Source organism: Amblyomma maculatum, chromosome 1 (assembly GCF_055883805.1).
Source record: "Amblyomma maculatum isolate TAMU_Amacu chromosome 1, ASM5588380v1, whole genome shotgun sequence".
In the NCBI taxonomy this organism is placed as follows: Eukaryota; Metazoa; Arthropoda; class Arachnida; order Ixodida; family Ixodidae; genus Amblyomma; species Amblyomma maculatum.
This window is the reverse complement of record NC_139344.1, coordinates 477,560,365-477,572,760: the sequence shown is the minus strand read 5'-3', so window position 1 is coordinate 477,572,760 and position 12,396 is coordinate 477,560,365. Positions and strand designations below refer to the sequence as shown.

Sequence of the window (12,396 nt, the reverse complement as noted above, 5' to 3'; positions counted from 1 at the left end):
AAAGGTTGGCTGATGTAATGAAGTCGGGGAGTGAACGATGATGTGGTCCCTGCTCCTAATCCGCATATGACTGCGGACATTGGGGGAGAGGCCAGCTGCCACCAGATGCCGGATCCACTTTGGATTGAGTGCTGGACATTCCCACAGCAGGGGATGGATGTCAGCTTCTATATTTCTGGATTTGCAGATGGGTGTGGATACCAATGTTGAAATTGAGGCCACTATCTGATCACAGAGGGTGTTAGAGCCACCCCAACTCTAATCCTCCGATGTGCCACCTCCTCTGCACGGGTTAGACCGCGGAGGAGGCTTGCCGCACACGGAGATATCAGAGCAGGCGTACGGTGTTAGAGGTGTTCCTTTCTTGTCAAAAGTAGGGTAGCATTGTCGAATTTTATGAGGCTCGGCGATGTCGAGGTTGAGGGTGAAATGCGGGTCGCAGAATCCGCCTGGCTTTGACCACCAAAACTTGATTTTTATAGCGCTGAAGAAACACCACAGGAACAAAGACACAATGACACAACGCTATAAAACTCAAGATTATGAACCAACTAACCCGTCAAAATGTCCTGCTGACCCCTTAAAAGGTCCCACGGAGTCCATTCAATATAATTTGGCTGTGGTATGCATGCCGCTGAACTCTGTATGTTTTGGTAGATTTCTGTGCTACCACTAATGCGTGTAAGTAGCTTTGTCACCTGGAGTGAATCCGTGCGTATAAGAATACGGGTCGTGGGAGGCATGGGAATTGCGGTCAGAGCGAATTGCCTCTTGCACTGCAAGCAGTTCCGCACAAAAAATTAGATGGAGGTTCCGGTAACTGAATCTTTGATGTCCTGTTCAGTGAAGACTTGCTAGGGAAGTGAACTGTAGTGGTCACTTTGCAGGCTTCGATGCTCGCGTCGACGTAAATTATAATGGAACCTTGTGGCAAGCGGGCGTCTTGTTCCATAACTCGATCACGAAGTGACGACGCCGTTTCCTGGATTCTAGGCCGTCATAAGTCAGTTGGCTTGTACTGTACAAAACGCCAAGGAGGAAGACCTGGTAGTGGCGGTGGTAGAAGTGAATGTGAGGAAGCATAAGCCCTCGGTGCGCATGTTGCGTGCATCCCATCAATCCCACCAGTACATGTGTTTAGCTGCGCGTTCTCTTGGAGTGCCATGATTGGTGTGATGCGAGAGAGGCAGGTGATGACCCTCATTGCCTCTCGGTTTATAGCTTCAAGGCGATCCCATTGTGCACTTGTCAAATGCTGGAATTGGGCTTGATAAACAAGGCGCTGTTGCACAACTGCCCGCACCAACTGCCTTGCAACATCTAAGCGAGCACCACCCGTTTTCGGACGCCGGGATTCGATCCCGCATCCTTGGGAACAGTAGTCGAGCGCCGTAACCACTGTGCCAGCCCTGTGGGGCTGTCTTTTAAAACTGTTCCAGCCCTATTACTCCCAATTGATAATTGTACTCTTAGTTTTTGTTCCAGTTTCTAGTTCTAGTTTTCTTGTAGTGTTCTAGTTTCTTTCTCTTTATTGTCTTTATTTCATACTCTCTGCTAGGCACTGTAAAATAAGCCCTGCAGTAAAGGCTATAATTTTAAGCAGGTCCAAATTTCTACCCGAACAGGCCAGTAAACGTCACGGTTCTTCTTGCTTCTTCAAATCTTCCGCACCTCTCTAAGGTGCTCCTCGATTCGGCAGGCGACGTGCAGTTCACACACAAACACACAATGAGACGTAGGACGACGGACTTGCAGTAACAAAACGAAAATTAACTTTATACGACACAAACACAAGATACAGAAAACTTATTTTCACTAGACAGAGAGGCGACACACTTTACAAACGAGACTGAGCGAAAACCTAACTGCAAACTGAGCGCATCGCTCTTTTTACGACTTCTCAGTCGGGGCCTGCCTGCTACGCTGTCTTCTCCGAGCGGGAATCAAACCAAACTCAGAACCAGGACCCTCGATGGCCGCGCGGCGCGCTCTTAAATAGCCAGCGCAGATGCTTCTCCTAAGCTGGGAGGAGGAACGGAAACTTAGCGCTGCCAAAGCTATGCCTCCCCCCCTCGGCCCTCTGGAGAGGTCTCGAATTTGCTCGAACATGGTTAGCACGCGCGGCCTTCCCGCGCGAAGCGAAGGTGAGGGCCGGGACCGTGCGGGGGAATGCACGCGTGACTCTACCCATGACGACGAGGGCGAGTAGGCGCAGCGCGGTGGCCGAGATTACGTAATCGGCCGCGTCGCGTTCTCGCAGCTTGTAGAAAATTCCATCGCCGTTTTCTGCGGCGCGCGCGCCGAAACATTAAAGAAAGGACCACCGCGGCCTTACAAGGTCCTAAATTATCTATTAAATACAGCTGTAATCAGAATTGAGCTGTTGTCTTCTCTCAGGCTACTGGTTGAAAAATTTGCCAGTTTGTATTATTCTACCTTCTTCATACCTTTGCACTATACCTCTCCAAGCTTTGTTCGGCACTGAGCCAATCTAGATGGCTAGCTTGCCTGATTTTATTTTCTTTACTATATGGCTAGCTTGCCTGATTTTATTTTCTTTACTATATGCAGTCCAAACTCTTAACTCTTTAACAAAATTAAGTTGCATTGGCGTCTGACATAAAAGTTAGAAAAAAAGCAGTTTTATCTTTCAATAATATTTGTACTACTTACTCATAAAAATTTACCTACCGAGGAGAACATCGCATTTCTGACTACAAATTCAGGCATGAGAATATTACTGGCACACATAACTATTTCGCCTAGTATGACCCCCGTAGACACTGAAAGCCGCCCTTGATGCCGATAACAAGCTTACTTGAATCTCCTTTGGGGTCATTACTTGTTTCATGTAGATATGCATCTCTATCCGATTTCGTGCCTATCAGCCTGCCAGATTTATTAATTGGCTGCGGACATCATGTCTTGATTTATGTACAACAGGCATTAATCGCGAATGTTCTTATTAGATCTGCCGATAGATATCGGGGAGATATTCAACTAATTAATATTGTGCGTCCATCTGAGATCCTGGTAGGTCCGTCAGAGATCCGTGAATCTCCAACACACATCCGTATAACAGGAATCGTATGAACATCGAACGTTCATTATATGCCGTTCTTGAACCGCTCCATCCTCTCCAATGTGTGGAGCTCTCTCTCTCTCTCTCTCTGCACAAGGTATTAGATAGCCGTTTCCATGAACAGACGCCAGTCATTGTCTAGCGCACTGCACTGCATACATCTTGAAAGGATGATACGGCACCTTAGACAAAATTAGAAATAGGCCGATGGCAGAGAGGCACATGGAGGCACAGTTAACAGAAGGCCATTGAATTACATTTCATTACGAAAAGCTCTGCTACACTTTACTCACATGGCATAGACTGCTGCCCATCCCTCTGCCAACCTGCTTTCATTAATGCTATGCGTGACATTTGTTTTCACATTTCTCATTACACACGCCTATGCGGTAGGCCTACATGCCTGGTTGAAGCTGTGCCTCACATTACGTGGAAGAAGATGCAGCGTTGAAATGCATCAGGGAAGAAGTTTGAATATAACTTGTCAAACAGCTAAAACTTGCTCAAAATACCTCCAGTATGAGTTGTTAAGAACTTCTAAGTGACAGAGGATTCACGACAAGAAGAGGGTATGATGATTTTTTAATGTAGTGGTAGCTCTCAAGAGTCTTTGAGGGCAGAAAGTTCTTTTCTATATGTGAAATCATTGTAGGCCAGTTAGTATAGTCAGACCGTCCTAGCCGATTCATCTACATAAGGTTTCGTAAAGTCGCGTATAACATACCTTTGAGCACGCAGCGTGCTGGTTCGCCATCCCACTGGCCATCAGAGTCACACTGCCTGTTGACTGATCCCACCAAAGTGTAGCCCTGGAAGCAGCTGAAGTTTGCTGTAGCGCCCACAAAAGTCGAGTAGTTGCCCGACATCCAGCCGTTTTCAGGAGCTCTCAGGGGCCCGCACCGAATATCTGCACATTTGAGCTCATAAATGGTACACGAATATGCGGTTGTTGCACAACAGGAAAATAGAGCGATCCAAGAGCAGTAACAGCTATCTTTAATGCAATCACCATAAATTCCACTCTAACCTTAACAGTCACTTGCTTTTCAAAACGATCATGTGCTTCACGCCTGCGAATCCTATGCCCAAGGCTAGATTTTGTGTAATTTCGACGGTCACCGTGGTGTGTTACCTCTGTCGCTTTAGTAGCCGAACTACGACGGTCGCTCTTTCACCCGAATTCCTGCAAACCAAATATTTATCACCTGGTTTGCGGAAGAGCCACTTATTCTTTCGGAACGAATTGAGGTGAGATATCGGCAACAAAAGAAATAAAACGCAAAGGTGACACAAGCTGCCTCACCTATACAGCGAAAGTTGCGGGACCTCAGAGATAGAGCGAAACTCGCGGGACCTCGCTGCTCCTCTGAGCAGGACTCAAGGAGTACTTTGCTTTGGGCTAGTTGGTTCATGGTTGAAGTGGATTATGAAGACGGCGCGAAAAGGGACGAGGACAAGGAAGGAACACTAACATTTAGGTTCATGGCCCCTTTTCCCAAGCATTTCACCCCAGAAGAGCCGAGCACCAGGCCGGGGGAAATCTTGTACCCATTGGAAACCAGTGGGTGCCCGGCGGCACTGGGAATCGAACCCCGTACCTCCCGAATGCGCCTGTCCTGTTGGTATTCCTTCCTTGTCCTCGTCCCTTTTCGCGCCGTCTTCATAATCCACTTCAATCGAGCAGGACTCGACAAGCCGATGGGGCAGTGACCGCGCGTCCTTGACGCGGGCGCTGCGTAGACCGCCGACAGCATAAAAACGCATACAGCAGCACGCCTGCGCCAGTACGTCCTGGGAAGTTAGTCTTCCGGGCCACTCGCGGCCGCTCCGGGAAAGCGTATTGTGTTTCATCAGCCCCGCATCGTTCTCCTCACCCAGCCTTGGACGCCTCAACTAGCATGGAAGCCGCGCGAATTTTATTTCGCCACAGACTGCTGTTCAATCGAACATCATTTTCGCTTTTGTTAATTAGTGCTGTATTTTGTATGTGACTTTTGGCCATACTTATTTTGTTTGTTGTCGTGTTCTTTTTTTCTCTTGATTTTTATAGCGCCGAAGAAACACCACAGGAAGAAAGACACAAAAGGACAGCAGCGCTACTTCCAACTTCAATGAGCGGACCCCGGCACTCTTTTATAATCCCTGGTCTGCATGAATGTGCGATAACCACCACACTAAATCAGAAAACCAAAAACAAGAGAGGAAAAAGAAAGAAAAAACTGTAGGCGGGATTGAACCAGTTCAATCATGGCAAAACACATGAGTAAAAGGCCGATCGCATGGATAAAGACAAGAAAATGATAAAGGCGGGCAACCACAAGAGCTTAAAAATCTAAGAAGATATGAGAGAGAAGTCAAAGATAAAAGCATAAAATTTAAAAGGTGGACGGCAGCGTGTTAAAATCATTGAAAAAAAGCATAGAAAAAGCCGGTGAAAAGACCTACACATATCCTTTCAAAAAGCAGAGTTCGTCTTTAGAAAGGAGTATAGAGGGCGTGCTAACGCACTTGTCTTTTCTTTGATGAATGTAAAAAGCCTCAATAACTTCTCTTTCTGTCTTGTCCTGTGCCTTGGCTAGAAACTTGGTTTCCTGAAACTTGGGACGGCAATTTTCACAGCGGCTACAAGGTATAGCAAGGTTACCTCCTGTCTTGTTCTTTATAGTCACATTGTGCCTTCGAGCCCGCTCATTGAAACATTTCCCCGTCTGTCCCACATAAACCTTGCCACAGGTCAAAGGAATCTCGTACACCACCTTGCCGGTGCACTGGGTGAACATGTTTTGATGCTTTACAGTACAGGCCTCGTTGAAACGCTTTCCTGACCAACTGTCAGGAAACCAAGTTTCTAGCCAAGGCACAGGACAAGACAGAAAGAGAAGTTAATGAGGCTTTTTACATTCATCAAAAAAAAAAAAAAGACAAGTGCGTTAGCACGCCCTCTATAATCCTTTCTAAAGACGAACTCTCCTTTTTGGGAGGATATGTGTAGTTCTTTTCACCGGGTTTTTTCTACGCTTTTTTTTTTCAATGATTTTAGGCTCCTTTTACACGCTGCCGTCCACCTTTTGAATTTTATGCTTTTATCTTTGACTTCTCTCTCATGTCTTCTTCGATTTTTAAGCTCTTGTGGTTGCCCGCCTTTATCATTTTCTTGTCTTTATCCATGCGATCGGCCTTTTACTCATGTGTTTTGCCATGATTGAACTGGTTCAATCCCGCCTACTGTTTTTCTTTCTTTTTCCTCTCTTGTTTTTGGTTTTCTGATTTAGTGTGGTGGTTATCGCACATTCATGCAGACCAGGGATTATAAAAGAGTGCCGGGGTCCGCTCATTGAAGTTGGAAGTAGCGCTGCTGTCCTTTTGTGTCTTTCTTCCTGTGGTGTTTCTTCGGCGCTATAAAAATCAAGATCATGTGCCAACTATCCCGTCAAAAAGTCTTTTTCCTCTTGTCGTTTAACTAGTATTTTATCAATATCTTGTCATGGCGTTTTATGTTTTATTGTACTCTATTATTATGCAATGTAATTTGGACTACTATTTATAAACATTCAATTGTTTGTAAAAGAAAGCGACCTATTTGAACCTATTTCTCAATCAGACACAGACACACGTACTTCACGGGTTGACCGGCCTAACTTTTCAATGTGTTCTCAAACCTCTTAGACGGGTAACCGTAAAGGAGATCCCGCGCCTCTGTTGACCGTAAATGCGGTGGTTTGTGACAAAAGGGTAGCCGAGAGCATTTTTCTTCCCATTTCAGGTAATGTTGACAGGTAAGAGTAGGAGCTTTTTTTACTGAGGGCAAGTTTTTCAAAGTTGTAAATATTTTGAACCTTGACAAACATAAGCGCAAACGTTTTTATCATAAAAGAGTGGGTGCAGTGTGCTCTGAAAGGCACTGTTCCAATTTCACTGCTTGCACCCCATTCGCTTGAATGTTCACAGCTCCCTCTGTGCTTTCTTCCTATCGCTCCCCTCTATACTTCCCCTCGCTATCCTCTCCCTATCGTCTTTTCTTTCCCGCCGGCCGCCGCTCAGGTGCTTCAGATTTTTTAGATAGCAGTTGCCGTGGCCGGCAACACTCTTTTCCTTCTTTTTGATTATTTAATAATAATAAACCACTACTACCCTATTCGCCACGAGATCGACCTAGAGGTGGCGCTACCGTAACTCCGATATTGGGGATCGGCAGCCGGCGGCGGTCGCGGAAACGAAAGCGGCGTATCCCTGCTTGCGAGTTTACGGCCTGTTTGTTGGCGATGAAAACGGGTCGTATGCAATGCATCAGTGATTTACTGTTTTGAGCGTTCCAACATTGCAGAAAGCAGAAAAAAATCCATGCTTTTCGCCAATGCAGCAAGAAAAATGATGCGCGGAGTTTAGGAAAACAAGGCACGCAACCACACGTCTTTAAGATTTACTGGCATCGTTTTGCACGCTTTTTTGCTTTTTACGGCACTCACAGGCCTGATACTTGGGCCTGAACATATCGCCTTTTCTACAGCGTGCGCGTGTATTATAAGAGTGAGACAGGTAAATTTAGTGTCAAGTCCAACATGCCTGCTGTCGTGTTTTCTGAAGCTGGCATTTCCTCGCTAATCGAACATTTTAAAACTTCATCATCGGCCGGCGTCGACGAAATTAACTCCGAAATACTTCGCAATACTAAGAGTATTTCTGCAATGTACTTATTGTTATTGTTTTCACAGCCGCTTTCTACAGGATGCATTCCGGATGACTGGAAAGTGGAGAAGGTCCTTCCCGTCTATAAATCAGGCAATAAAGATACTCCTTTAAATTACCGCCCGATATCATTAACCAGCACACCTTGCAAAATCATAGAACCATCATCTATTCTCAAATTATAGACTTTCTTGACAGTAACTTCTTTCATCCCTCACAGCACGGGTTTCGCAAGGGTCTGTCATGTGAAACTCAAATGGCCATCTTTCTTCATGACGTTCACTCCAACCTCAACCTAAATTTACAAACTGACGCTATTTTTCTAGACTTCGCTAAAGCATTTGAAAAACGTTCTCCACAGGCGTTTACTGCTACAACTAACCATGCTAAATCTGCGTCCTAACATCTTATTATGGATCGAAGAATTCCTTTCTAACCGCTCCCAGTTTGTTCTCGTTAATGGACACAGTTCTAACCCTCTTCCAGTAACATCAGGCGTACCCCAAGGTTCTGTATTAGCTCCCCTCCTATTCTTAATCTATATAAACGACTTACCCTCAAACCTGGTTTGCAATGTTCGTCTGTTTGCGGATGACTCCGTTATTTACCGCACAATTTCCAGCACCTCTGACCAATCACAGCTCCAAAACGACATTAACCCAATGCATGCCTGGTGCAATGACAGGCTAATGTCGCTTAATTCTGATAAATGTAAACTCGTATCTTCCGCCGGCGGCGTAACCACCGGCTTTACCCCCACGTTTTCCCTTACTCGATTGCTAACACTCCACTAGAATCTGTATACTCATATAAGTACTTAGGCGTCACCTTGTGCCAGGATCTCTTTTGGCGCTTACATGTAACGAACATCGTCGCATCAGCTAACCGATCACTGGGTTTTTAGAAACGCCATTTACGGCACGCCCCTCAAAGTATTAAACTTCTCGCCTACCAATCACTCATCCGACCCAAACTAGAATACGCATCTGCTATCTGGAACCCGCAACAAGCATATCTCGTCAGTTCACTAGAATCTGTCCAAACTCGCGCCACGAGGTTCATTCATTCTGCCTATTGGTATGACATCAGTGTATCGGCACTTAAACGGGAATCATGTTTATCAACTCTTGCCCATCGTCGTCGCATTGCTTCTCTTAATCTGTTCCATAAGTTTTTTTTTACAGCTCCCTCGGCCAACCACCCTACATCACACCGCCAGCTCGCATATCTCGTCGCACCGGCCATCCATTAATAGTTTCATGCCAGCGCGCCCGCACCGTCACTTTTTCTGCATCATTCTTTCTTTGCACTGCAAAAAACTGGAATGGCCTTCCCTACGATGTTGATGCCATCACCTGCCCATCAAGTTTTGTTAACAGTTTAAATATGCACTTCATAAATATCATGTAGGCAATCATATTCAATCAATGTTGGTACTCCCACCCCTCATGTAATACCTCCAATGCGGGGTCTTTTGAGGTAATTGTGGTAGACGTAGCCGGTATAACGAGCAAAACTGTTTATATATACATCAAGTAATGGCGCCCGTTTTCACTTTGCTTGGCGCAGTCGCCCATGCCGGGGTCTCTCGGCGGTCCGCCTGGTTAGGTTGCCTCTTGGGGCGCTGTCGTCAGTGGCGCCCACAACACCCCCCTTTCTTGGAAGGTTTGATCTCACAGGTCCAGGCGTTCTGGTCGCTTACAAACACGTCCACTTCATGTGGTGCTCGTGTCCTGCAACGGTTGCAGATGTCTTCCTGTACGTCTTGCTTGTCCTCTGTTAGTTTGTACAATGTAGGACCTTGGTTCTGATGTTGGCTGTGTTACCACGCCGTGTGATGCAGCTCCAGCGAGGATGCCCACCGCTGTGCCTGGTGGTAAGCGCTCTCGGCTCCGTACCTTGTGCCGGGTGTCGTATGATCGTTTTGCCCGAGCTCTGTAGGCTTCATTATTTTGTCTGAATTCGCTGCCGTCCCACTTCGGGGCTAGCAGCTTCGAAGTGGTTGGTACTATGGTGTTCAGACGGCGACCAATTAAGAGTTTTCCTGGTGAAAACCCTTCCATGCTGGGTGTGGCCCTGTAGGCAAGCAGCGCTTCGTGTATGTTGGAAGACGTCCTCAAAAGCTGCTTTGCTGTCTGCACAGCCCTCTCAGCCATACCGTTGCTCTGCGGGTAGTAAGGGCTTGAGGTTGTGTGTGAGGCTCCCCAGTGATGCACTAGTTATTTGAACTCTGTGGAAGTGAACTGCGGCCAGTTCCCTGTGCGTATTGTCCGTGGAACACCGTACCGTGCAACATTGGCTCCAAGACTAGGGCTGTTTTTTGTAGCGGTCCTCGGCAGCTGTTCTAGCTCGAAAAATCGGGAGGAGTAGTCTACTACTACAACATACTCTTTCCCCTCCAGCGTGAAGAGATCCATGCCAATTGTGTCCCAAGGGTGTGCTGGCAATGGGGTTAGAAGCAGAGATTCTGTTTCTGGCTTTCTGTGCTCTCTGCAAGTTGGACACTTTTCCACGTAGTCTTCAATGTGCTTGCCTATGCCTGGCCACCATATGCATTCTCTTGCCCTCGCTCGGCACCTCGTTGTGTCCAAGTGGCCTGCCGGAACGGTCTAATGTCGGGGACAAGAAACTTGAGCAGCTCGAGCAGTCCATGCAAGAAATGTTTGGAGCGGAACTATAAAACGAAATTCCTGCTCCGCGTACACGGTACCATACGGGCGTCCACGTACACCGCCAGCTTGAACTTTTCAGCACCTTAAGAACTAATTAACAAATAATTAAGCTCATCCAAATCTGTTTTGCAAGTTTTGATGTATTTCTTTAAGGCTCCGAATAGACACCGCACTAGAAGTCCGCTGCAGAGAGCCCACGAGCATCCTTTTTTTTTTAATTTCGCGCTGAAATTCGATGCTGCGGCTGCGCGACTTTTTTGCTTTTCTGGATGTTACTTGCTTTAAAAGAAGGACAATGCTATTCGATCCTGCACAGCGTATACCAGAACACGTCAAATTTTACAGCGCGGAGCGCGTATTGAGGAGAGTGCTCCAGCCAGCGTGCGGCGCGCCGAGTCAGAAGTTTACACCGTTTCCTCCGCTCGGAAGGCAATCGTCCCATGTCAACCCTTTGGCGTCTGTACGACTCCAGAAGAAAACGAATTAGTTGCATTACTCTCTCGCAGCTCCTATCGTCTTCTCTCATCTTGTTTCCCAGGTTCTCTTCCGCAAGTGGTACGCTTGGGTGCACTTTCTCGCCCCTGCGCTTATATTTATTCTCGTTCGTATCCATAGTAGTCGAAGCATCGTATGACACAACTGAAGCCACTAAATGAATAAATCACATTTAATGGGATAAAAAAGCGCGAATGCACACAGCGACCGCAACATAAACGGCGTCTGCTTCATTGTTAGCTGCCGTCATTGCAATGTGCCCTTACTGAATGGCTGGAAAAACGTATTTACTAAATATTCGAGAAGTCAAGCGCACCTTTTTCCAAGCCGATCTGCCTAAAATGTTGACTACTAATCCCCGCAGGTTCTGGCAAGTCATTAACCCCCAGTACACACGCACTATTACCCTCACCGACGCATCGGCTGGTAACATCTGTGAAACTGAATGCGCCAACATGTTGAACACAGCCTTTTCATCCGTGCTTACCAGTGAAACAGATCCGACATTTCCTCCAAGCCCGGCTATTATCCAGGATACCATGCCTGCTCTTACATTTTCTTCAAAAGGAATTTCATCCCTAATAGCAAACATTAAACATTCATCCTTGGCTGAAATTGACAATATTAGTGCCAAATTCTGATTAACACTAAATATATATGTTCATCCCTGCTGTGCTTGTTATTCAGTCAGTCACTCTTCACAGGTCAACTGCCATGGAAACATGGGAAGGTTGATCCAGTCTACAAATCAGGTAACAAGAACACACCACTGAATTACCGTCTCATCTCGCTAACTAGTATCCCCAGCAAAATCATGGAACATGTCATCTGCATCATGGCATTTCTTGATCCTGCTCAGCACGGGTTTCGCCGAGGTTACTCCTGCGACACCCAACTTTCTACATTCGTTCATGACCTGCATGCTAACCTTGATTCTAACATTCACACTGATGTCATATTTTTAGATTTCGCTAAAGCTTTTGATAAATTACCTCATAAACGCCTACTGATAAAACTTTCTAGATTAAATTTACACCCCGATAAATTGAAGTGGATTGACTAATCGATCTCAGTTTGTCTCCGTTAACAATGTGTACTCTAACTCACTCTTAGTAACGTCAGGTGTCCCCCAGGTGTCCGTGCTTGGCCCGCTACTCTTTCTCATATACATTAATGATTTGCCCTCAAACATAACGTCTAACATAGGTACGTTCGCTGCCGACTGTGTACTGTAATCGTGCTTTTCTCACCACCGCTGACCAACCTTATCTTCAAAACGATCTTAATGCTGCTAAGGACTGGTGTACCGAGTGGCTAATGGAACTTAACCCACGTAAGTGTAATCTTTTGTCCATTAACCGTCGCCGTAATCCTCTTGTTTTTCCTTACGTAATCTCTGAAGTTCCCGTACAACTAGTTCCATCATATAAGTATTTAGGTATAACAATTTGTAGCGATCTT

The 12,396-nt window shown here is 46.1% G+C and overlaps 1 protein-coding gene across 3 annotated transcripts in view; it reads right to left on the bottom strand.

Annotated features, from left to right (window-relative positions):
- LOC146210046 (complement factor B-like) overlaps positions 1-12,396 on the bottom strand; it is a 455,586-nt gene that overhangs the window by 364,367 nt on the left and 78,823 nt on the right. For all 3 annotated transcript variants that reach the window (XM_084606869.1, XM_084606879.1, XM_084606887.1), the window contains one exon: positions 3,807-3,989. In XM_084606869.1, the coding sequence (XP_084462995.1) occupies positions 3,807-3,989 (183 nt within the window). The remainder of the gene's footprint in view (positions 1-3,806; positions 3,990-12,396) is intronic.